The sequence below is a fragment of the Formica exsecta genome, unplaced genomic scaffold (assembly GCF_003651465.1).
Source record: "Formica exsecta isolate Colony F162 unplaced genomic scaffold, ASM365146v1 scaffold38, whole genome shotgun sequence".
NCBI lineage: Eukaryota > Metazoa > Arthropoda > Insecta > Hymenoptera > Formicidae > Formica > Formica exsecta.
The window spans coordinates 1,522,671-1,546,757 of NW_021851042.1; the positions used below are offsets into that span (position 1 = coordinate 1,522,671).

The 24,087-nt window shown below is 30.9% G+C and overlaps 1 protein-coding gene across 1 annotated transcript in view; it reads right to left on the minus strand.

Annotated features, from left to right (window-relative positions):
- Positions 1-24,087, minus strand: part of LOC115239447 (calcium/calmodulin-dependent protein kinase kinase 2) — a 71,093-nt gene that overhangs the window by 5,651 nt on the left and 41,355 nt on the right. The window contains exons 4-8 of the mRNA XM_029813963.1: positions 13,960-14,537; positions 13,211-13,641; positions 10,629-10,989; positions 9,242-9,438; positions 1-108 (exon numbers count right to left, since the gene is read on the minus strand). Of these exons, the coding sequence (XP_029669823.1) occupies positions 1-108; positions 9,242-9,438; positions 10,629-10,989; positions 13,211-13,641; positions 13,960-14,537 (1,675 nt within the window). The remainder of the gene's footprint in view (positions 109-9,241; positions 9,439-10,628; positions 10,990-13,210; positions 13,642-13,959; positions 14,538-24,087) is intronic.

The following is a 24,087-nucleotide window of genomic DNA, read 5'->3' on the forward strand; positions in this document are numbered from 1 at the left end:
TTCATTACGAACGATTTCATGAATGACTCTGCCATCGGACTCATTCCAGGGTAGATGTCCGGCGACAAGCGCGTACAACGTGACTCCCATTGACCATACATCGCAGGGCTAGAATCAAACATATTTATGATCAATTTTTATTTTATCAATTCGTTAAATAGTTGTATAACGTGAGATTTATCAATTAGAGTAATTCATCGTTTTAAAAAATTTTAAAAATTAAAAAAAATATTTAATATTTACTATTTATATAGGAAAGTTTAATTTAAAATATTTGCTGGTATATATCGTTAAACTATAAAATATTCTAAAACAACGTTATATCAATATTTTAATAACAATGAATAATATGTTGATATTCTTTATCTACAATAAATCATACATGATTGATTTGATAAAGAAAACTGTTCGATTTGTCGAACAATATAAATGAATTTGTATTGATGACATGTAATATCAGTTTTTAATTTCAAAGCGTAAGCCAAATAGTTCAATATTGTGTTACAATATCTAATTATCATTATATCTAAATAAATTGTTAATTTAAATAACTTGTATGCCTGTAGTAGTATAATAAAAGATGTCTTGATCAAAGATTGACTGAGAGAAAAATGTCGTGAATGCATTCAAGTGTCTTATTAAATAATAATATATTTTATATAATGTAATATAATATAATTTATATAATGTAATATGTGATATAATTTATATAATGTAATATGCGAATTTAAGCTTTTGTACAGTGCGTGGGTTGTATGGTGGGTTGCATGATCGGATTATACGGAAAGATGATATTATATAAAAATATTAGTTTACTATCGCGTATTATAATGTAACAGGTTTCTTCCTTGTAATATTGCTGATTTTGTAATAACAGCATGACATTTTACTTTGACAAAATTCTCATTGTTTAAGAGATTTTCGCTGTTTTAAAATGTAAATTTTAATCATGAGAAAAATATATGAGATTATGTTGTTTCATTTTGCCTTTAGATGAAAATTTTATCTGCTGATGATTCTTCTATACCGAGAGACGTTTTAATCATAATCGCATGAATTATTATACAATATTACGTTATTTTTTGCATTATTTATTAAGCACGTTATTTATTAACATTTAATTATAAATATTATGAGTTCTGTACTCTATGTATATATGTAGTACACATATAATATTCGAAATACACAAATTGTTAATAAATAATAAAATCCTTAATAAATATCCTTAATAAATAAATAAATAATAAATAATAGTTAATAAATGAAATGCACTTTTATTATAGATTATTTTACAATAACAGCATCATAATTCGCAATATTAATACTTTTATTAATATAATCGTGTTACTGTGCAAAATTTTCAAACGTGCGCGAATTTGGACGTTATCACGTGACCGAATTTCGTAAGCGCTGCTTCTTACTTCACGTCGCATGTCGTCATCGAGTGTGCAGTCACGTTCGTCTCGCGTTTCCGCGTTTTTTATCGGACGAATTTCGTATACGAACGAGTATCGGGAGTGCCGGATCTAGTAATCCAGTGCAATTGTATGTAATCTTGGAATATTAATTAACTAATCCGCGGGATTATGTGATTGAAGTCCCCGACATACTCCATACACGTTTTGTAACCTAAATAATCGTTAACTTTAACTATTAATATCTTGCTTCGCGGGGCAGAGCGACGCTTTTTTCTGCTATATTCTTTCGTTTTATGCAAAAACGCATCGAATGAGCATAATTTCATCGATATTTGAGGTGAGGACCCCAAACTGAATAATTACCGATTTTTCTTATTACAGATTGTTCTATCACAATAATCGCGATATTAATACTCTTGTTAATATTTTTTAAATTGAAGTCCCCGACATACGTTCTCCGATATACGAGCACGTAATCGGCGTCGGTCCTCTCGTTCTGTCTGTACGCATGCATATATCAAATATTTTGAAGTCAATAGTAAGTATATTTGCAAGTGGGAAATTTCTCCGAGTACTAATAGCCGCTATTCAACGAAGTTAACTCGGCATAGTGGTAATTAAAGCGGATGCTTCTAAAAAGAATTCTCTCTTTTCTCTTTCCATTCTGCTCTCTCTCTCTCTCTCTCTCTTTTGATTGAAAAAAAAAAGATATGATTAAAAGCTACCACACGATTAGATTTTTCTTATTACAGATTGTTCTATCACAATAATCGCGATATTAATACTCTTGTTAATATTTTTTAATTGTATCGCTCTCTCTCTCTGTCTCTCTTTCTCTCTTTGTAAAGAATTTTCGCGCGACCTTGGACGTGACGTCATGACGTGATAGAATTTTTGTCAATATTTTTTAATTGTATCACGCTCTCTCTCTTTCTCTCTCTGTCTCTCTCTTTGTAAAGAATTTTCGCGCGACCTTGGACGTGACGTCATTTGTCTCAAGAAAGAGAGAGAGAAAATTGCGTGTTAATATATTTTATTTGTTTCCTATACATTAGTAAAGAATAGAAAATAAACATAGCTTGTCTCTCTTTCTCTTTATATGCGTGTACATTTGCTATGATAGTCGATACGCTAGTTCTCGGAACTTCGCGCCGGCTGAGAATGTGTCGCGCACGTGATAAGTCGGGAGCATTGCACGCGATATCTCGGGAGCGTCGCCCGTGAATCTGTAGATAGACGATTATATTACTCAATCTGCTTGATAGCGATCGGACGCGTTTTTCGATGCCCGACTAGATAAGGTCGACGCCGAACGATGAAGAGAGAACGTTTACGCGCGATATCATTCACGAATACGATCGAACAACGAAAGTGCTGAATGAATGTACGGGTGATTGTTTTAGTGTCGATTAATACGCGAATGTGATTGACTGTATCGTTGACACAGCGAGAAACATCGAGATATATCATTGGATAACTTAAGCCAAGTGATTACAGCTGATTATCTATGAAATATCGATGATAATAAATATATAATTTTCTATCTAATTATTTTTTGAATTTTGCATAACGAAATTTTGGTGTGATGTAAGAAAGTAAGAACATTTTCCTCTTTCGTTGCGCAGTTCTAAAATCTCTTTAGATTCTGTGGAATTGTCAAAAAGGAAATCGAAAATTTAGACAGTTTTTAAAATCATTTTTAAAATTTATACATATATAAAATTTATATATTTACTAGTTATATTATAGATTCTCTTTCTCTGATCTTTCTCTTATAGAAAGAGAACCTATTAAAAAAAAAAAGAAAATAATCTACAGAAAATCTTTACAACTTTAGGTAATTTAATATTGAATTCCATCAGCAAATATTTAAATGAGAAGCGCTCTCGAAATATGCTACTAGTGTTTAATGATATTTGGGAACTGTTAATTAAAGTGCAGCTCAATACATTACACTGCGATTACCACAGAACAGAATATGGAATACAATATGTATTCTGACGTAGTATAGTTAGAATGCTTCATTTGCGGAAGTCACGCGGATATTACGCGAAACCTCGGCGGCGAAAGTTTTGCGAGTTCCGCAATGATGCGATGTTGGCGCGTAATTAAATGAACGATTAATTAAATAGCGTCTGCAAGAAAAACATTGTCATTGACGACGCAAACAACGCGCGATCTTTTTCGCTTTTTCTCATTTTAGGATGGGAAGGACTCACAATTAACGTAAACTGTAAAATTCTCTATTATTTAAAATTTATTTTAAAAAAACTTGATATGAAACGCTTATTTTTACGATGTTACAAATATGTGAAAAATATGTTTTTCTTTTAAACGATATACAATATTTTGAGTTTCTTTCCAACCGTGTGTCAATTTTTGATATATAAAAAGTAATTGATTTTTCTTTTACAATTTCCTGTACTCTAGTTGAATTTCTCTCTTTAAATAAAAGATTACTATCTATTTTATTTTACAAAAATCTCTCTTTGTGCACATTATATCATCCGTAAAACAATCTGTAAATGTCAAGCTTCTATGTTTATTAGATCCACAAAGAAAATGTTTCTTATCTATAAAAAGCTTATGGGAATCCAGCCTCAGAGATAAACACGTCCATGAACTTTATATTCTGTGACATTTAAAAAATATCCTTAGTCGATTATAGAAATAGGCGTAGATGATGCATAAATAATACGTATCAGATCTTTAAATAATTAATTTCATACTATTTTTTCTCATTTAAATTGTATGTTATATTATTATTCTTTGTAATAATCCAAATGTTTTTATACGCTACTGTAGCTCTGATTTTCCAAGAAATATGAAGGTTGAGGCAAAACATACATGTGGAACTATTTCCGAGAAGGCTCGGAATTTGTAATGAATTGCTTACACACGTTTATATCCCTTAATTAAACAACTTGCTAACCGCTAAATTAGTTAGACTTGTGAGAGAATTTTAATAACGTTAAAATGCAATGTGCACGATAAGTAAATACGTGTTGATTTGTGGATATTACTTTTCTATGCAACTCTTCACTTTGCACTTTTACAATTAAGATTATTTTTTCGTTAGAATAAATAAATAAAGTATATTTTTGCATTGTGCAAAAATCTTACGATTTCTAAAAAAACATGAAAAATTCCAAACTTTATCTCACATTTACACATTTATTTCATATACAAGATTTTGTTGAAATAAAATTTGCATACATATTGGAGATTAATTAAATAATAATATTTTTTTATTTATTTATATCGCTGAATCTTGCTTCGCGTTATTAAATTTTTATAAGTTTTTTCGTAAACATCTAATTTTTACTATGGAATGCATGGAATACTTTGTCATCACCTGTTTCATTAATTCTTATGCTCTTCCATTTCTTTCATGAAATTAATTTATTCTTTTATTTAATTGATTTATTCACGGTAGATTCATTGCAATTCATCGAATGTAATTTTTGAAAATAAATACAAATTAAATTAAAAGTAAATCTAAAACTTTATTTAAATTATGATGAAAGTTAAATATTTGGTATTGAAGCGTATTGGAATAAATTCAGGATTAAAATATCCACAGTGCGAAAAGAGAGATCATTTTTGTCGTGAAAATAGATTCTTAATAAAAGGGAATCGAGAATATTTCTCTGTCAAGAGAAAGAGAAAAATTCAAAATTGACATCTGTAAATGCGAGCGAAAAAAAAATGACGACTAAAACTGACGGCTGAAAAAGCAAACTCACCTACACATTGCTAAAAATTATTATAGAGAAACTAAAATAATATCGAAGGAATAAAAAATAAAAAATATTTATATTCGTGAACAAAATGTTAAATCTTGACAATTAAAAAAAAAAAACAGATACTATCTGTGGAAGAACTATCTGTGGAAAAACATTGCAAGCGCCAAATTTATTAGTTTAATATTTGAATGGATAAAGATAAAAAATATATTGAATTATATATACGCGAAATATATATTATAAAAATTGATTTATATATAAGTATATGAAAATGTGAAATAAAGATAAAAATATTGCAATAACAATTTATATGAAAATATTATTCTTAATATTATCTTATTGAATATTGTTTTGTCAAACAAGAAAAGATTTTATTGATTACTGTTAAACTTTCAGTATAATTGGCGTTCTATCACTACTACTTCCGAGAATCTCTTTAATAAATCGGAATAAAAAAAAAAGTCAGAAATTATTCACTGAAATGCAAGGCTGCAGAATTCGATGAAGTTAACATTTCAATAAATGTTCAGATTCAATTGAATATGTTGTCTGCGGTATAAAGTTAATTGATATTTTCCATCAACGATAAAATATATTATCAATGTATCCGAAAATATAAAAGAGGAAATATTTCTATTCAAAGTTTATCAATGCTCAACAAAACTTTTAGTTTTATATTATATAATACAGTCCGATTTTATTATGATTTTTCTATTTTTCTCATATTGAGATCGAATTCAACCCTTGAGATTTCAAACGACTTTTTGTGTTTTTATTTAGGGATTACGAACGATTTGACCGGGATTGCTGTAAACTCGCGATTTCCCGTGCTTCTACTCATTAGACTAGACATTAGACTAGTGGTCATTTATTTTGCCACGGCACTTTGTGGCGGTTGGATTAAGCTTAATCGAGCGTGTAAATCCGCGGGTCGTGAACCGCTTATTATAGATATCGCCTTTCCTCGACAACGACGCGGCGGAAATTCAAGCGATCGGTCATGATGCGTTGATAAGGTCATGCGATAACGTAACAGTCTCGGTCAAGTAATCTTGAAAGATATATATGGTCAGAGAGAATTATAGTTGCTATCGTGCTGAATTATGTGTTTTTCTTTCTCCTTTCTCTCTCGGAAGAAAGACATGATAATGCGATCGGTAAGCCTTCACTTTACGCCCGCGACTAACTAGACGAGATTTATGTCGTTTTTCCAGTTATATGAACTTGCAGCCTGACTTTACAAAAGTTAAAAATTAATAACATAGTTCGTTTGTACTTTATTTGTATCTGTTTGTATCGCATTTTATTTCGTTTGTACTTCAAAGGGTAAACAAATACAAAGTGATTAAAAAATGGCCAGCGCTCAATTTTAAGATATTTTAATTTCATTAACGTTATTCGATAGAGAATCGTTTGTACCCGTTTGTACCATGTTTCATTTCGTTTGTACCTCAACCGGTTCGAAAGTATAGCATTTTTCAATTTTTCAAAATTAATCTGGAGCCCGACTTTACCATTTTTTAATCACTTTGTATTTATTTACCATTTGAAATACAAACGAAATAAAATGCGGTACAAACGAATACAAACGAAGTACAAACGAACTATGTTATTAACTTTTAACTTTTGTAAAATCGAGCTCCAGGTTCACATAGCTCGTTTTTCCTCTGACAAAGTCTCGATACGATAACTTTTTCATCCACGATCATATATTTCGATTAACGTGGGCGTTATATTACTCTTTGACGCGCGTGAACGTGGATGCTCGTAAACAAATTATAATTTATTATAATTGAGAGAAATACGAAAAAGAATTAAAAATCAGAGATGTGAAGAGAAAACAGAGATATTAGAAAATAAAAAAAATAAAAAATAAAAAATTGAAATCTTGATCATATTAGCTGATTATATATGTATATTAGGGTTGCGAACAGAGGATTATCATATATCTAGAGGCATAGTTCCAAGAATTGAACTATGACATTTTAGTAATTAAAAATGCGCAGAAAAAAAATAGCAAAATATAACGGTAGGTTAAATTCCATACAACACATTACACATTAAAGCAAAAACTAATTATAAAACGTTCTACTTGTAAATTTAATTTATTTCGATTAAAATACACACACAAGCGCACCTGCACTGCGATAGCATAATCAAGATAATTTGCAACAATATGTATTATCTTCAATTATTTTAATGATATAAAATTTTCTCTTTTATATTATAAGTAAAAAATTTATAAACATTTATAAACAATATAAGAAGTTATTAAAAAAATGTTTTATTTTTGAAATAACGCCAATTTTTTTTTGGTTGCAATCAACATTTACAGAAGCGCATTCGTGTAAATTGTATCTCATCGCGAAACGCTGATTGAAAAAAACGGGAAAAAAACAGAATAAAAACATATGTATGTAGCCGTTCAAGCTTAGCAATTAATCCGAATTTCCTGAAATATATAGGTATTGTATCTGCGTATTTCCATTTCTACATAATATATGCATTATTAATAGTGTAAAATTTTTCCCGGGTATTAAAAGATCGGGACACAATAATACTTCGCTTATCAGGAAAAATTTATTTGAAATTAATCAAGAAAAATATGATTGAATAGGGTTTTGAAAACATTTTTCGTGTAAATATTTGGTATAAATTTATAATGTTTCAAATATATCTCTTTTAATTCTATTGTTTCAGCCACTAATTATAAGATTCCCGTCTGTAAAACACGAAATTTATAAAATTGAAATTTAATACGTCGCAGTTTTTTTTCGGGGGCTTATAGCTTGTATATATACAATGTTTAACGCGAACTTAACACAGTTGCGACATGCTACAAATTATCTTGTTACTGCATCAGTTACACTGCGCTCTTCTTTGTCGATTCATCATACCGTACACTCGACTATTGCATTTGACTCATTTGGAGACTATTTGGAACAAACGATGCGATGCATATGTCTTTAACGGCTTCAATTAAAGTGCGTTTAATCGGTCAATCAACAACTGAGAAGAAAGCCGAAAAGTCTTTTCTGCTATAACCACGAACGCATGTACACTACGGGAGAGGTCCTTGATCGAGAATCGAGAGCCTGTCTCGTGATGCATGTAGGTCAATCGGCACGTGTCAGCTCTGCGGTTCGAGAGGTCACTGCTTGCGGGTGGAAGTGACGTGTAATAGTCGTTCGATTTATCGACTTTTAATCTCGCAGAGCGAGATCAACCGCTGAATACGTGTTGCGTGCACGCATGTTACTTGTTAGCTGTTGTTATGTGGTTGTTCGATCCTGTGCCACTGTGATGCATATTACGAACGCATATTGCGAGCATATCGCGTATCGCGAACAAAAAATAACATGATTCAACGCTCAAAAAAAATTTATTTTTCTAGAATTACTCTAAGTATTATTTTGAATCAAACTTCAATTAATTTAATCAGTAAGTATTAATTTAACTGAGATATAATATCTTATCATCAAAATTTCTATATTATCTATATTATTCTTTAATTTAATCTATCTTTTTGTATCAAATGAGAAAAAAGTAATATTTTTTTTCATATTAATAATAATATTAATTTTAAATGTTATTAACAAAATATAGATTATACAGATTATTTGGTCGATTAGTTGCCAATTAAATCATCTGGAATTTAAGTATTAAAGTTATCCTAAGAAACATGATATAGAGACAAGAAGAAAGATGGGTTGCGCAATATAATGAAAAATTTGTGTAATGAATTAAAAAAATAATATTATTATAAAAATATTGCAAATAATAGAATTTTCTTCTGTATATGTATTTAAAATTTAGATAATTTAGATAATTTTAAAATTATTATGATAGAATTATTATGATATATCTGAACATGTGTGGCTTACGAACGCAGACATTTATAGATCTAATGGTTCATCCATAAATATGTACGCATCTATTATGTGTATAATATGAAATATATTTATTTATTGAACATACGGGGAAGGAGAAGAGAATAGATTTGTTTCATGATTCTAGATACTAAACATTGATTATATATTTGTTATGAAAATGGTAATATTATGTGAATATACTTACTGGTCCTGAGTACTGTGCGTTAGCAATGGATATTTCTGGCGCCGCGAAGGCCGGTGTGCCAGCTTTCCCTGATAATAATTCTCCAGGTTCTCTTAATTCCGTGCTGACTCCTAAATCAGCAATTTTAATTCTGTCGTCTCTGTCCACCAGTAGATTGCTTGGCTTTATGTCACGGTGCACTATCTTCTGGTAATGCACTGCGCACATATAACAATAAATATTACATAATACCTTCTTTAATCATTGTATGCTATAATTTTTATTGGGATTTAATTATAAGAAATGCGAATTTTTCATAAAAAATATTCACAATTTTTTGTATTTTACACATATCTTGATATTGTTGAAGTTAAAAAATGATTATTTAACTGTTTAATATATTTCAGTTATTTATTTTTTGGCAAGATGAAATATTACAAATGTAAAATTGATTATTATCTAAATAGTTTTATACATATATCTATAAAGTTAATATTGCATTTTTTCAAAATTTCGATATAATTTCTGAAGTTTTTGATATGTTTTACAATTTCAATTAGGTTTCTACAAATCAATCTTTATCCTAGAGAGTATTGTTATTTATAAAATCTAAATTATCATCAAATTATTAATTATCAAAATTATGTCTTAAATATTAAGCGTAACATACACATACATCTATTACACATTTTAAATGCAAAAACTCTTCTCATTAAATATAAAAAGAAAGAAAATGCAAGCTTCTAATTGTACGATGATTGGATAATACGATGCAAACAAACCACATCGTGTCACTGACATTGTTTTTGAGTTTACGTAATGTATGTGACACCTCTTCCGTCATTGATCCGCGATAAGCGCCGTGATCCGTAACAGGCGCCACATATATTACATAAATCCATCTGTCGATTTGCATACTATCATTTAACGCGTAAGTGATAAACATGATGCATTGTGCATCTAAATGCTAATGCTAAATATAGTCATATTCTATGGCACATGATCTAATTAAAGAGCCTAAAAAATTTGAATCTCGATTTTAAGAATATATTTAGGAATGAACATAGAATTAAAAAAAGCTTAGTTTCTGATTTTATTATAGAATTAAATAAATCTTAAATCTCGATTACTTAATTTCTTGTAATGTGATTATTAGAAAAAAAAGACAATTTTAAAATGTATAGTGGATGTATAATATGTGTATAAGCTTAAATATAAAACACAATTTTTATAATTAATAATTTGATGAATAATTTGATTAATAATTTAAAATTTTCTAAATAACAATACTCTTTCTCTCTCTCTCTCTCTCTCTCTCTCTCTCTCTAGGACAAAAATTGATCTGTAGAAATCTGATTGAAATATATAGAATTCATTGACATAAATTATAAATAATATAATGACTCACAATATTCGACTCCCATGACGACGTCGCGAAAGTAACGTCTGGCTGTTTCTTCTGTCAGAGGATTTTCAGTGGGTATAACGAGGATTTCGCCCCTGTGGACTAGTTCGAAGACCAAGTAGAGATTGTCCTTATCAGGATGGTCGAGTACTTCGACTAGTTTGACGACATTAGGGTGATCGAGTTTTTTCAGGATGGCAATCTCCTTGTAAACTTTCGCCAAGGGATCTGCGCCCGCCCTGCGGGGTGGTATTTTACCAAATATCCCCGTTTTCTTCATCAATTTCCTCTTGCTAACTATTTTCATGGCGTAATGCACTCCGTCTTCCTCATTGTAGACCTTCTTCACGACACCAAAAGAGCCCTGAAATGCAAGCGCGAAATGATGCATAAATAAATACGCGGGAGCATATAATCAGCATATTTTTCTGTTTTCAAACGACGCCTGATTTTTTTGCAGATGTTTATCTGCATGGAATTCTCGATTACTATTATTTTTAATTTAGCCTTTAATTCTTTCGCGATTTTTGCCGGATAAATGCATATTATATGTTTTTGAGACACTTGTCATTTACATGAAGGATAATTTTATTCACACACGTTACAAATAATATATTTGCATAAATATCAATTCGTTATTTAATTTTGATTAAAATAAAAATCGTGCAAGTGTCCCTCGATGGAACAGCGTTTTTAAATTTTGCTTTTACCAAAGATATTATCATATTAGAATTATTCTTAGAATAGCATTAAGAAAAATTAATTAAAAATTTTAATTAAATATTAAATTGAAAATAATTAAGCGTGTCACATTATTTATTATTAACTGAAGTTGTTGTCAGTCGTCTCATCAATGTTAGTTAATTTATCCGTGAGCTGTATTAGTTCATCGCGCAGAAATAGCTCTTGATGTAAATAATATGGTAATCATAGCATAGTCGGGTTTTTTACTCATCTCGACGAGAACATTGCCATATAATTATGCAGAAGGGATCGATGTAATGACGTGGCTGGAAAAGAGAGAGGTTGGCTTTAATACGTCGTTTATAAATACGGGACGATGGTGATTTCGTGATATCGAGCATGTCAACGTCGCGAAGTTGAACCGATTAAACGTCAAATTGGCATTAAATTTTATTTCAATTTTTACTTTACTTCACTTTATTTTTATTTTGATGAGAAATTCAATTTTAAGTTTGCCGATGTAAATGGATGCGATAGGAGAGAGATTGAATTAATAAAATTAGTGAATTTGTCTCTTTCGTTCTTTTTACGTCGGTGATACTTGAACATAATCTCATGAAGAACGACGTTTGATTTTTTATTTATAAAAAAAGAGTAGGTTTCTTTTTCTTTCTTTCTTTCTTTTTTTCTCCGGGGAAATCGATCTCTGAAATTCTCGGCGTGAACCTCAAGATCGTGCGCTGTAAACTTCTCGCAACTGAAAGCTTCGCGCTTTTCATTTGGTTACGGCAAAGTGCAAAGTTATTGCGGTGGTTATCCCGTTCTCTTTCTTGTATCTGTTTTGAATCCAATCACACTACGTTGAATACGTAAGCGTCGAAGCGAGCACCGCATTTTCTACCGCGCTTCTGTGTACGATTTTATTCAAGAAAAATGTGTGAGCACCATTTACGAAGTAATAAAACTCATTCTTTTGAAACGCGCGAACGACTTTTAACCTTTCTATTGTTATACATGAAGTTTATTCAGAATTTTCTTCAGTTGTCTATTTTTATTTTCGTTTAGAGACGATTAAGCGTTTTTATTTAAGTTATCTCTCACTTGAATCTCTATTTAATCAATTGAAAGACTAACAGAAAACAAGTCCAGCTAGAGATGGATATATATATATATATATATATATACACAGTCTCCCTGAAGAAAAGAACTGAACTCATTAGACAAGAGGTGTATAGTAAACAATTCTCGAGAAAACGCTTCAGCAAATTAACGGAAAAAAATTTCAATCTATTTATCCCGTAAATAGGTCGGTTATTATAATGAATAAGCAAATAAGCGCAAAGACGACGATGATCTTAACAATTTTTATCATTCATAGTTCGGCTCCTGCGGCCAATATTGCCTTACCAGATGCAATGAATAATATAATTTATCAGTAATCCGTAATTGCTCCTATTTATTATTTTAATACTACTAATTATTTCATAGGAACGAAGGACAGAGCGGAAATTGCTGAAAATGATGACTCGCGGCACCAGTTATTGGTTATTGAAAAAATACTCGTATTTGTGATATCGATAAAATCATATTATTCTCTAATTAGATACGTAAGCGATGCGAAATGATTTCGCTCTTCAAAGAAAGAGAAGTGATCGTAAATCTTCTTATCGGCGAATGTAGCTTGTTAAAAACCGCGGATGTAATTGAAAAGGCTTTAGATTCTATCACAATATACGCGAAATATTCGCCATGAATGTTAATAATTAATAAAGAAATTTATATATATTAATGATTATTAAGTTATAAGCGATTAAGAATATTTAACAACTTCGCGAAGCAAATCGATAATAGAATTATTTTATTTCGATTTCAAGCCGATTTTAGCGAAATTTTAATCTTACCTTTCCGATTTCATCCAACACTTTATATTGATTCAATTGTTGATTGTCGTGTTGGTTATCGATAAAGTTGCACGTGTTGGCTCCAACGGAGTGCTCTCTATTGAGTACTCTGTTGCGCATCCTGGGTGATCCTTGAGGAGTGCTGTAAGGATAGCGAGGAGGAATGGGCTTGTCGGTTACATTGACAGTTTCCCCGAGCAATCGTTGGTTCGATCGTGCTTCACCGGACAAAGATAATTTTTTCGTATCTACTATTCGACTATTGTCCGCGGCAATAACAGTTGCCACATTTGTATTCGGAGCACTCTTAGAATCACTCAATCCAATAGTTTTGTCGATCACTTGCTGGACTTTAGCTGTCTCGTCCATCTCCCGCATACTCCCGCCACTTTCACGCGGAAGATCCTTGCGCGATGTCAGTTGCAATTTGACTAAACATAGATATAAACGATAGTGAAAAAATCTCTTTTGGTTTTTATTATCTAATTTCGACAAAATTACTCTTTTGGAAAAAGTAAATTTTCTAACGTTATTTTTCATATTGGATTAAATAAGAGAATTCATAAATAAAAAAAAGAAAATTTGATATATTAGATGGCTTTTATAGAAATAATTTTCTTTTATTGTAATATATTTTTTAAAGTATAAATAAACTCGCATCCATATGATTTTTCGCGTTAGAGCGATCATATTTTTTCGCTGTTATATCCGACCACTAAATCATATTGATAGTGATGTAGTTTACTTACCAACATCCTCTGTTAACTCGTTGCTCTCGGGACTCTCTTGTTGGGGCAGGGTCTTTTCCTTGAGGACCTCCTTCACCTCCTCGATGCTAGGCATGTCGAGGCCGGAGCTCGACACCTTTCTATGTATCTCTGTCGTTGGCATTTTTTTTTCCGGTATATCTGCGGTCAGCTCCTGCTCTTCAATGCTCTCTTCTACCCTATAAGCAAGGTTTTTAGTCAAGGCTTTCGTTCTCGATACGCGTCTTTCCTTTGGCAATAGGTCCTGCGGCTGCGTGTCACCGTTTGTTGTCGAGCTTCTTCTATTATCGTCGAAGCTGCCTCGAGGACTCACGTAGCCGCTGCTCTGTCTTCGGACATCCGTGTAAGTCGGTTTCAAAGTCGGCTTCAGCGTTTCTTCCACTTCTTCAAGGTACAATGCGCTGTCTTTGCGTACTTCCTGGATATATTCCGGGCTTGACGGCACTTTCGACGAACTAGGTACGTCCGTCGATAATACGGATTCAGAAGGCAAAATCTTTGTCTGCCTCGAGATATAAGGGAGTGAATCTGAAGGAGAAGGGCGATCGATCGCACTGCGTCTGAAAAAAATGGGGACAAATTTTCTTAATTATGGCTTATGCATATGAAAATTGTTGCAATTAGGCGACAATTAACATTTGATAATAACACTCATATCTTAGCAAAAATTAAACAAAAATAAATTGTATTCTTGAGGAAAAAAAAAAACGGAGGATTTCTTTATGATATTTTTTTAACGATAAATAAAATCAAGTATTTAAAATATTTTCATTGTATGTTATATATCGTATATAAAATGCATAAAAGAATTTATGTTATATACCGTATATAAAATGCATAAAAGAATTTATCAAAGCGTTATTATCTCTACTAGCCATCATGTAAAAGTACAGAGTTACAACTCGAAATGTCAGACAGTGAAGGCGCATAGTGGATTATCGAGATAATCGGTACGATATCTGATACCATAAAATAATTACGGGAGAAGGCATCACCGACACGCGTTTAAACTTCGTCAAATGGCAACGGACGACATATAAATAGAGCTTTGACAATACGCATGAAGTTCCGTGTAACCTGATACATGGTTTATTGGCTTGCGTCGTGTTAATGACGAGGCACATCGAAATGCCAATAAGTCAAACTTCAGAGTCAAGAATAAATAATGATTCTGATGCTTTTTAAACGATGTTGTCTGTTGGAAGATTAGCAAAATGACGTTTCTAAATTTATGCATTTATTATTTATGCATCTTTGCATTTATTACGCCTCGAAGCATACCTGAAGTATATTATTATTATAATTACTCTTATCGATCATTATTAATGCATCAATGGAAAATTTTTACTGTCAAATTTTGATTGTCGCATCAAATGTTAATGTAGATAACGTAGGAATGTGGATTGCTTGATTTTAGCTATAAAAGCAAGATAGTGGGAGCAAGTATAGATATCTGTATTAAAAGAAGAAGTATTTTACAGAATTTGCATGGAAAATAGTAAGAAATGTAGTATAAATGTGTAAAATGTGTATAAAAACGAATAATTGTTTAAAAAAATACATTATAAATAATTACATACTTTTTCTTAAAAACAATTATTTTTTTTACAAATTTGTTGTATGTGGCAAAATATCTTTTGAGAATATTTTTTGTATTGAGATAGATGCAAAATTGAAACATGAAATATTTAATGAAACATTTTAGACGAGTTTAAAAGATTTTGCGTTGGATCATTAAATTCGTTATTATATAGTTATTTATGTTGAGAATTAAAGGATTTTGACAAACTAATTTGATAAAGAAAAGATATTTTGTTCTTATGTGTCTCTTCATATCTTGTGAAAAGCGTTTGGTCAACGAAAATTAGATTTACTATAATTCTTGGAATTTTTACACGCAAAACACGGTTAGTCCACACACAGGGTACACATCTTTATTTATTGGTTTATTACTCACAAATATTTATGCAACATCTGATATGACGATTTAACGTTATCCATTATTTCAACTAAAAGTTCGCGTGACTATTACTTCGTAAGAATTAAATCCTCCGTTTGCGTGACAATGCAACTTATCAGAACTTCACTTTTAAGCGAAGCATGCATTATGATTCAACATCTACATTGTAAGCATTTTTGCGAGCGTAAAAGTCGATCAAAACATCGATAGTTCATTTTTCATCCTTAGTAGACGATAAAAAAATGGACAAGGCACATTATACTTAGGATCACGCGAGGCGCCGCTTGCAGTCGCCTGATACACGTAGGGAGTGAAGTGCAATTCGACACGAAGCCGGTGGTCGGTATGCGGATCAATTGTACGATCCGAACTAGGCCAATGAATGCGACGGCAAGATGCAAGATCCGCATTCGCCGCAGCCCGGGCAAAGTCCCATTGAAGTCAAAACGCTCCCTCGATAAGGGAGTTAATAAATGGCGCTCTTCAACACGAACAAATTGAAGATTTTCTAATGAGAATTATGAAATAGCGCATTTCTGACTCAATTTTATAAACGTATTAATAATGTTATATACCAATAACAATTAATGAAAAAGCAGATATATATTTAAATAAAAAACATTACGATTTTATATAAAGCATACATATAATTTTTAAAAATTAAAAAAACGATTAAAAAAAAGAATGAGTAAAAATATTAATAGAGCGAACACACACACACACACACACACACACACACACACACACACACACACACACACACACACACACACACACACATTTTTTTGTTTTTTGTAAAAATATTTAATATAACATAAATACATTTGCAATCTAATTATTATTCGTGATTTATTTGTATTTTTCTTTTTAATTCGATTACTATATACACATCAGAAATCTCTATCTCAAAATCAAAGACAACTCGTTAGAGAATCCAATTCAATGGTTATTTTGAATTTACCTTAATTAGGCGATTTCTTGCGAAATTGAATTCTATTACAGCGTGCTGAAGTATTCTTCGACAGTTTGCTACAAACATCTAGGGAATAGTTGTGCATATCATTGCTTTTACAAATGCATCGAATAAGGCAACGTAGTTCCATACAAGTCTATCAAGCTATTCCTGTATTATTTGCGGGAATAACGCATAGTTCAGAATTGTACACTTAATTTTGAGTACATCATTATAACTTTGCTATTTGAAGCGAGAGAATAATCTTCCAATTAATTGAAAAAGATCTTTAAGATTTATAATACTTTTCAATTATTAGCGCAAAACATATTTTTGCACTTGTATTTTGTTTGCACTTATACATCTTTTAATAAAATTAATTTTCAATTTCAGAAAATAAGATATTAAATAAAATATTTTGTTTGTATAGTCGAAGTTATAAAAAATATATAGCATTTTTTAAAAATAATTGCTATCTGACTTTAAGATTAAAAAAAAAAAAATCATCGATATATCCTTATATTCAATTTCTAGTTGTTTGTAGTGATTTTTCTTTCGTTCGTAGTTAAATCGTTCAAAAGTTATAATATACTGATAGTAGCTTCAAGATGTAATTTTGTCAATTTTAAAAATACTTCAAATTTGTTTGTGTCATGTTTTTTAGAATTAAAATAAACGATATATAAAAAGTAAATTTCGGTTTTCTATCTCAGAACACACACAAAATCTCAGCTGATGATCAGATCAATACGAGCCTTTGAGTATTAATGCACATAACATAAAGTATTTGCAATATTACTATACTTTCCGTACACTTCTCTTGTTCTCCGTAGAAGGCCGATTCTCGCAGCAAATATTAGTTTCGATATTTATTCAGATCCTCTTAACTATATACCGCTACCTAAACCCTCGTATTGGCCTTGTAATAGTATTGGCCCTGTAATCGGCTTGCATTTTTTAAAATTATTCATAGTTGTTTGTGAGGATTTTCCGTTTGTGTGTAGTTGTGCCATCTTTCAACAATTGCAAATATATCATAACGTTTTTTTTTGATGCTATATTTTTATAGCTGCAACTACGAATTTATTTTTACTGCAAACAATTATAAATGAAACATCATTTTTTATATCGGAAACTTAATTTATTAATAAAAATATAATGTTAAGTGTGCATAGATTGATTTTATTAAGTATTGTTAGCTTTTCTTGAATACTGCAATATTCTGTAGGTTATCTTCTTATGTAGTTTTTAACAATTTTCACGATAAAAATGCACAGGCTATTACGTAAGAAATGCTGAAACAAAAACTGGCCAGTAACAGATATTTACAGATATTCCGTGCAAGGAGACGCGTGTCATCCGAAGAATGTGCATCGTCGAATGTCGATGCTGGATTTTTTTAAGTGCCTGTATTCAATACATAAACAGTATAAGATATACGTGAGAAAGGGCGGATTTATAAGAAATCCTGCATCATTCATTAAATCAATCGTGTACTAAAATTAAATTGAACATGTGTGTGTTTTCCATCTTCTCTTCATAAATTTCTTTCTTTTCATAAATCTTTATTTTATCTGCATCATACATTTTCCACAAAAGTGCGCGGCACAGCTGTGAGCTTGAAAAAGTAACTTTCACACCTTCGTACTGAGAAAAACTGCCATTTATAATTGGATACATACATCGAATATGGAAAATTGTTTTTGCCCGTGTTCAACATGAACATGTCTCGGCGATCGATTGCCACCTGTTACGATCGGCAATGAGAATCGTTTAGATATGACTAGAGCGTACGGCGTTCCATAGAAAAACGTTTAACACTCAACGAGGCTCGAGAACGATCCGCGAATGCCAACGAACGAATGCGATCGCCAGAAAAACTTGATGACACGTGTCCACCGTTGTTTATGTACACGAAGCACGTAGCACCGCGGAATGCGCATTTATATGCATTTTGTCTCGCCGTATCCGCATCCAACCGACAAATGAGCGATAGATGCACATATATACATAAATCCCGATATACACTTGCGTAGCATGAATGAGACTCGAGAAAAACTGAATGATTCGCATTTTCTCCACATTGTTAACTTTTTTCAAAGAACAAACATATGAAAGGAATTTATAAATTTGTTGACAATCAAAATTAACAATTGTCTGCATAATTTGTAAGAAAATCATTTTTATTAATACTTGGCTTATTAATTTTTCGCGGTATTAATTATTTTTCTCGATATGTATTTTGAGGTGGGTAAACATATATATGAGCGAACGAACAACGAACGAATAAGGAATGCGAATTTTCAAACATTCGCATTCGTGTTCGTCGTTTGCTCTTTTTTTCGCATTGTACCGAATATTTGTTTTAGACTGCATTCTCATCCATACTGCGCACAAATTCTCTTGCACTGTTTCGTAAGCGAATGGATCCGAACGCGAATCTCTCTTGAATCCTGATAGACGTTCCATTTGTAATCGTTATGACGTACACATTTTCTCTAATATTAAAATATTATTTTTCTTTTATTTTTCAAGATCTTAATAATTTTCCTATTACTACGAAGGATAAAAGCTTATTTATTGTGATTAAAAAGAGTATTACCGATGAAAATTAAACTCGTTGTTCAAATAAACGAGCTTAATAAAAAAGTTGATATATTTTCTGTCTTTTTATATCGCTAGAAATTGCGCGAAAAAATAATTCAAGGAGAAAACACGGACAAGCTCGGATTAATAATGGAATGGATTAGTTAGTTTATGTGGTCGTGCACGCCGAGAAAGCGTAAGAAAATGTGAGAATCTTACGTTCTTTCGATAAATTGCGTAACGCAAAAATGATAAAAGTATGCCACTACATCGGAATTGCCTCGTTACTTACGAGTTATAGTTTACGATAGTATGTCAGACGTATTTCCATATATCGCTCGCGGGCAAATACTTCATTTTGTCGTTGTTTTCTGTTTCTGGCGGCCAATTTATTACAAAAATTGAATCCGTAAGCGATGCGATAAGAACGTCGTAAATTGTAATAATCTTATCACGAGGGCAACGATTATTCGACTTTTATATTAAACGATTAATACTTAGTCTGATAAGGATATTTGCAATGTTGCACTTGCAAAAATATTCATTTTATCAAAATAAAATGTTGACAAAAAATATAGAATTTATAATATGCCGTTTATTCGTATTAAATATAAATTCTAATAATCTGAGAAAAATTAAAATTTTTAAACAATCTTTATGTATATCATTTGATATGTATAAAGAAAATAAAGCAACTCATGCTTAATTATATATTATCACATAGTACTTTTATAAGAAACCAATTAAAGTGTTGATAAAATTTATGCATAACATGCATAAATTCTTAATTATATGCTTGATTTGTTTGTCGACTATTTAAATATAAAAGATACTTAGCACGAATAAGAATGTAGCTAACATAATGTAGGAATTTTCATTATTTTACGTCATGCTGCTTATATATCGTTTATAAACTTTGGTATTTCTAATAATATTAATATTCTGATAAGTGCCGGTATTTTAATATCCGAGCGGCAACAATTACGATTTTCTTTCAATTACATTACATCTTATATATAATTTCATTCATAAAGTTACTGTTAGAAATGTACCAAATAATGATTCATTAATTTTTTGATTACTTATTCAAGAATTATATGTAAAAAGATAACGAAAAATTATTTTGATATGTAAAGATTTAATGAAGATATTTCAATATTAAAATATATTAAAATTTAACTTTAAGTCTTAATATATCAGAATTATAATTATATCACGCGATTTTTTGTAAAAGTTCAATAATATTATCGGTGATGTTTGTCAAAGCGATCGGAAATGTTTGCGCAACGAAAGCCAAAGTTCTCGATTGATGTGAGATGATAAAATTCTTCGCAGTTGATCTGAACGCGTCTTAATTAAGATTCATGCCCGCGAGGCATTAAACAGCCGCGAACAACACATGCCAAGAAGCCTTTGGATAATTAATTATTGTGTTATTCCAGGAATGTGTGTGTGTGTGTGAGCGTACGCGTCACGCGCATGATGCATAATATACGCACTTCTATTCTGCTTTATCCAAAAAATAAATTGGCCGCGAATCTGGCGAGGATAGGATATTGAATTAATATATTAATTAAATTATAATTATATTTTACGTACTTTCTTGTAGCTAAATGCGGCTGCTCATACTGTGTCTAATAATGAACATGCTGAACATACAATATTTCTTACCAAGTTTATAAGCATGACTTATTTACTGGCACGATTATTCTAAAAATACGCAATTTTAAATTCATATAAATTGATTGGTGTTTTCTGCGTTGAGAATTTTTATTATATTTTAATAAATTAGATATACGAGAAATAGATGAACAATTGCGTCATATTTCTATGATTTTAACGATAGACTTTGTCGGAGAAAATAATAACAGTAACATAAATTCTTTATATATATATATATATATATATAACTTTAGATAATACCGTAATATGATATAAAATATTTATTGGAGCTAAAACCCGAAGGAAAAGAGTTCTTATTAACTAGCTTATAGATTGTATCTTTGACGTGAAGGCAAGCGTAATTCATTAATTATTGCGTGTAATTTCAACTTTAAATTATAAATAACTTGAACGAAACGAATATCGTTCAGAGTCTGCATGCAAATCTATCTGCCTGCGATAGAAAGCCGCAACTCTCGAGTCTCGAGTTCTCTGACAAATGCACTGTATTATTTGCTCCTGACATGGAGAACTTCGGGGAACTATATATTGCGATGCGTACATTCGGTATGTACACATACAGCCGGTACAGCAAATAATACAGTCTACGATAAATCCTTCAAAGCAGATTGTCAGATACCTCATGCTGCGCACTATTTCTTATTCACACCATTGACATTTCGTTTCATGACTCTTGCCGCAAGGTTTCCAAGACAAATCTTTACTAAGACATAGCTGTCTTTCACTAAAATTCAAAGCATCAGAATCCATAAATTACTTTTTTTTAGCATATCGATTGTCTTAAATATGCCGAGCTTAATTTTAAATGTAGATTTACTTGTTCGCTATTCGAAAACAGATTTCTTCTAGATTAAAACGAGATATTTTACGCGCGCGCGAATAATTTCCGACTAAACGATAGAAAGTGGAGGGCTTTTATTAAATTTCATCTACGAAATAATTAAGTAACCCTCTTACTCTGTTCATTTCGTTTAAATTCTCTCAAGCGGATTATATTTTCTCAAAATTTTAATTGCTAGATAAAATATGCATGAACGTCAAGGGTCATCGATTCTTTTACATCTATATTTGCTTGAAATACAACGAGCAATAAAGTATATGTGAGACTTTTATCAAAATTAAAACGAATAACAATGACATGAGTTATCCATAAGTTTTTATCTTTCGCCAAAACGAATAATGATAATCAATATCCCGGCTGATTGGATGAATTTGTTCTACCGAAATTTATTCTTGAGCGACTAATTCATTGCGATCGAATGTGTATCGAACAAGCAATTGGAACAACTATATGAGCATCTTATACAAAATTAAATGCAATTTGTTTTACATAATTAAATGCAAAAAATTACAAAATTTTAATGTTTATTTTTATTTGTAGTTTAATATTATATTATATTATATTGATCAAGTATATTATAAATACCTTTGTTTATTATGGTCTTTTCAAGGATAATGCATCAAAAAAAGATAAAAATTTTTGTATTACTTGAAAAATTGTCGCACATCTTATATCGCATGTAGGATATTTTCTTTCACAATCGATTATCTATCAATATATTTTATAACTTAGCGTATTAGTAGCGTATTGACATATTAATTAATTATTATTATTATATTTCAAGCTCTCAAATATATGATGTATTATAAAATCATAGATCGCAAATTTTTTAACTATTTATTGGCACGTGTTCAAGTCGCCTCGCAGTTTTCATTTGGCACATAATTCGAGAAACCGCAAACGCAATGCGGAACCTTAATCGATGAGCAAACTTTTCGTCTTTTTAAACGGGCGACTCTCCAATCTTGCAACCTTAATACAAAAAGTTTTTTCGAAAGCGCATGAAATACTAAACGTAGTTCTTGGCGAACTTGGGCGAGACGAGTGTTAAGTTACTCGAGAAGCCTGAAGAAAGAATTTCGTTAATTTCGGAGAAAGCTAAGCTACGACGGAAATGACGTTCTTTTACGGAGTGATCGAGTTGAAGGGTTTTGTTATGGACGGTCAATGGTATAGAATTGAAAGCCTTTCGCGAAAATTGGAATGATAGTTAACCTTTGCCAACGGAAACTTTTATACTAAAATAGAATTATCCTTTCAGAAAAATAGAAAATATAAAATTATCTTTCTTGGGAAATTAGAAAAGCCAGGATAATATCAATGCATTGGAATACAAAATGTCATTGGATCTTAATTTAAGACCAAGAATTTTCATAAATTAAATAAAAGTAACAAATCTATGTCATTTAAAAATTACGCGTTTTTTTATTTTATTATTACTTTTTGAACGTTTTTAAATTTGAATTGAAATAAGTTGGTATTGAATTGTACCTTATATTCATATATATATGCATATTAATATATACAGGGTGCGGCATTTATAGTGACGCGGGCATATTTTTCGGAAACGAAGTGAGATATCAAAAAATGTTTCAGATAAAAGTTGCATGGTTTCGAGGGGGCCACATGATAAAAATATGGATTTGACCTTAAGTGGTCTTTTCAAGGTGAGGTCAATGTGGTCGATGTTTTCTTAAATGGAACTCCCCATTTTTTATTACATATTCTTATAGCTTATCCCGACAGCTTTCCAAAACACTATAATAAAGTATTTTTTTATTAAGTACTTTTTGAGTTATTTTATATTTTAATCTGACATATTTTGATATAAAAAACAAAATATCTCGTAAAATATTTAGTTTTCGATAATCTTACCATAATACTTTTATGTACAGAATAATGAAACAAATAAATTAGTATAAAAAAAATAATTATTTTTAAGAAAAAGTATGTAATTACAATGTATTTTTTTAAACAATTATTCGTTTTTTTTTAAACTAATTGATTTGTCTCATTATTCTGAACATAAAAGTATTACGATAAGATTATCGAAAACTAAATATTTTACAAGATATTTTATTTTTTATA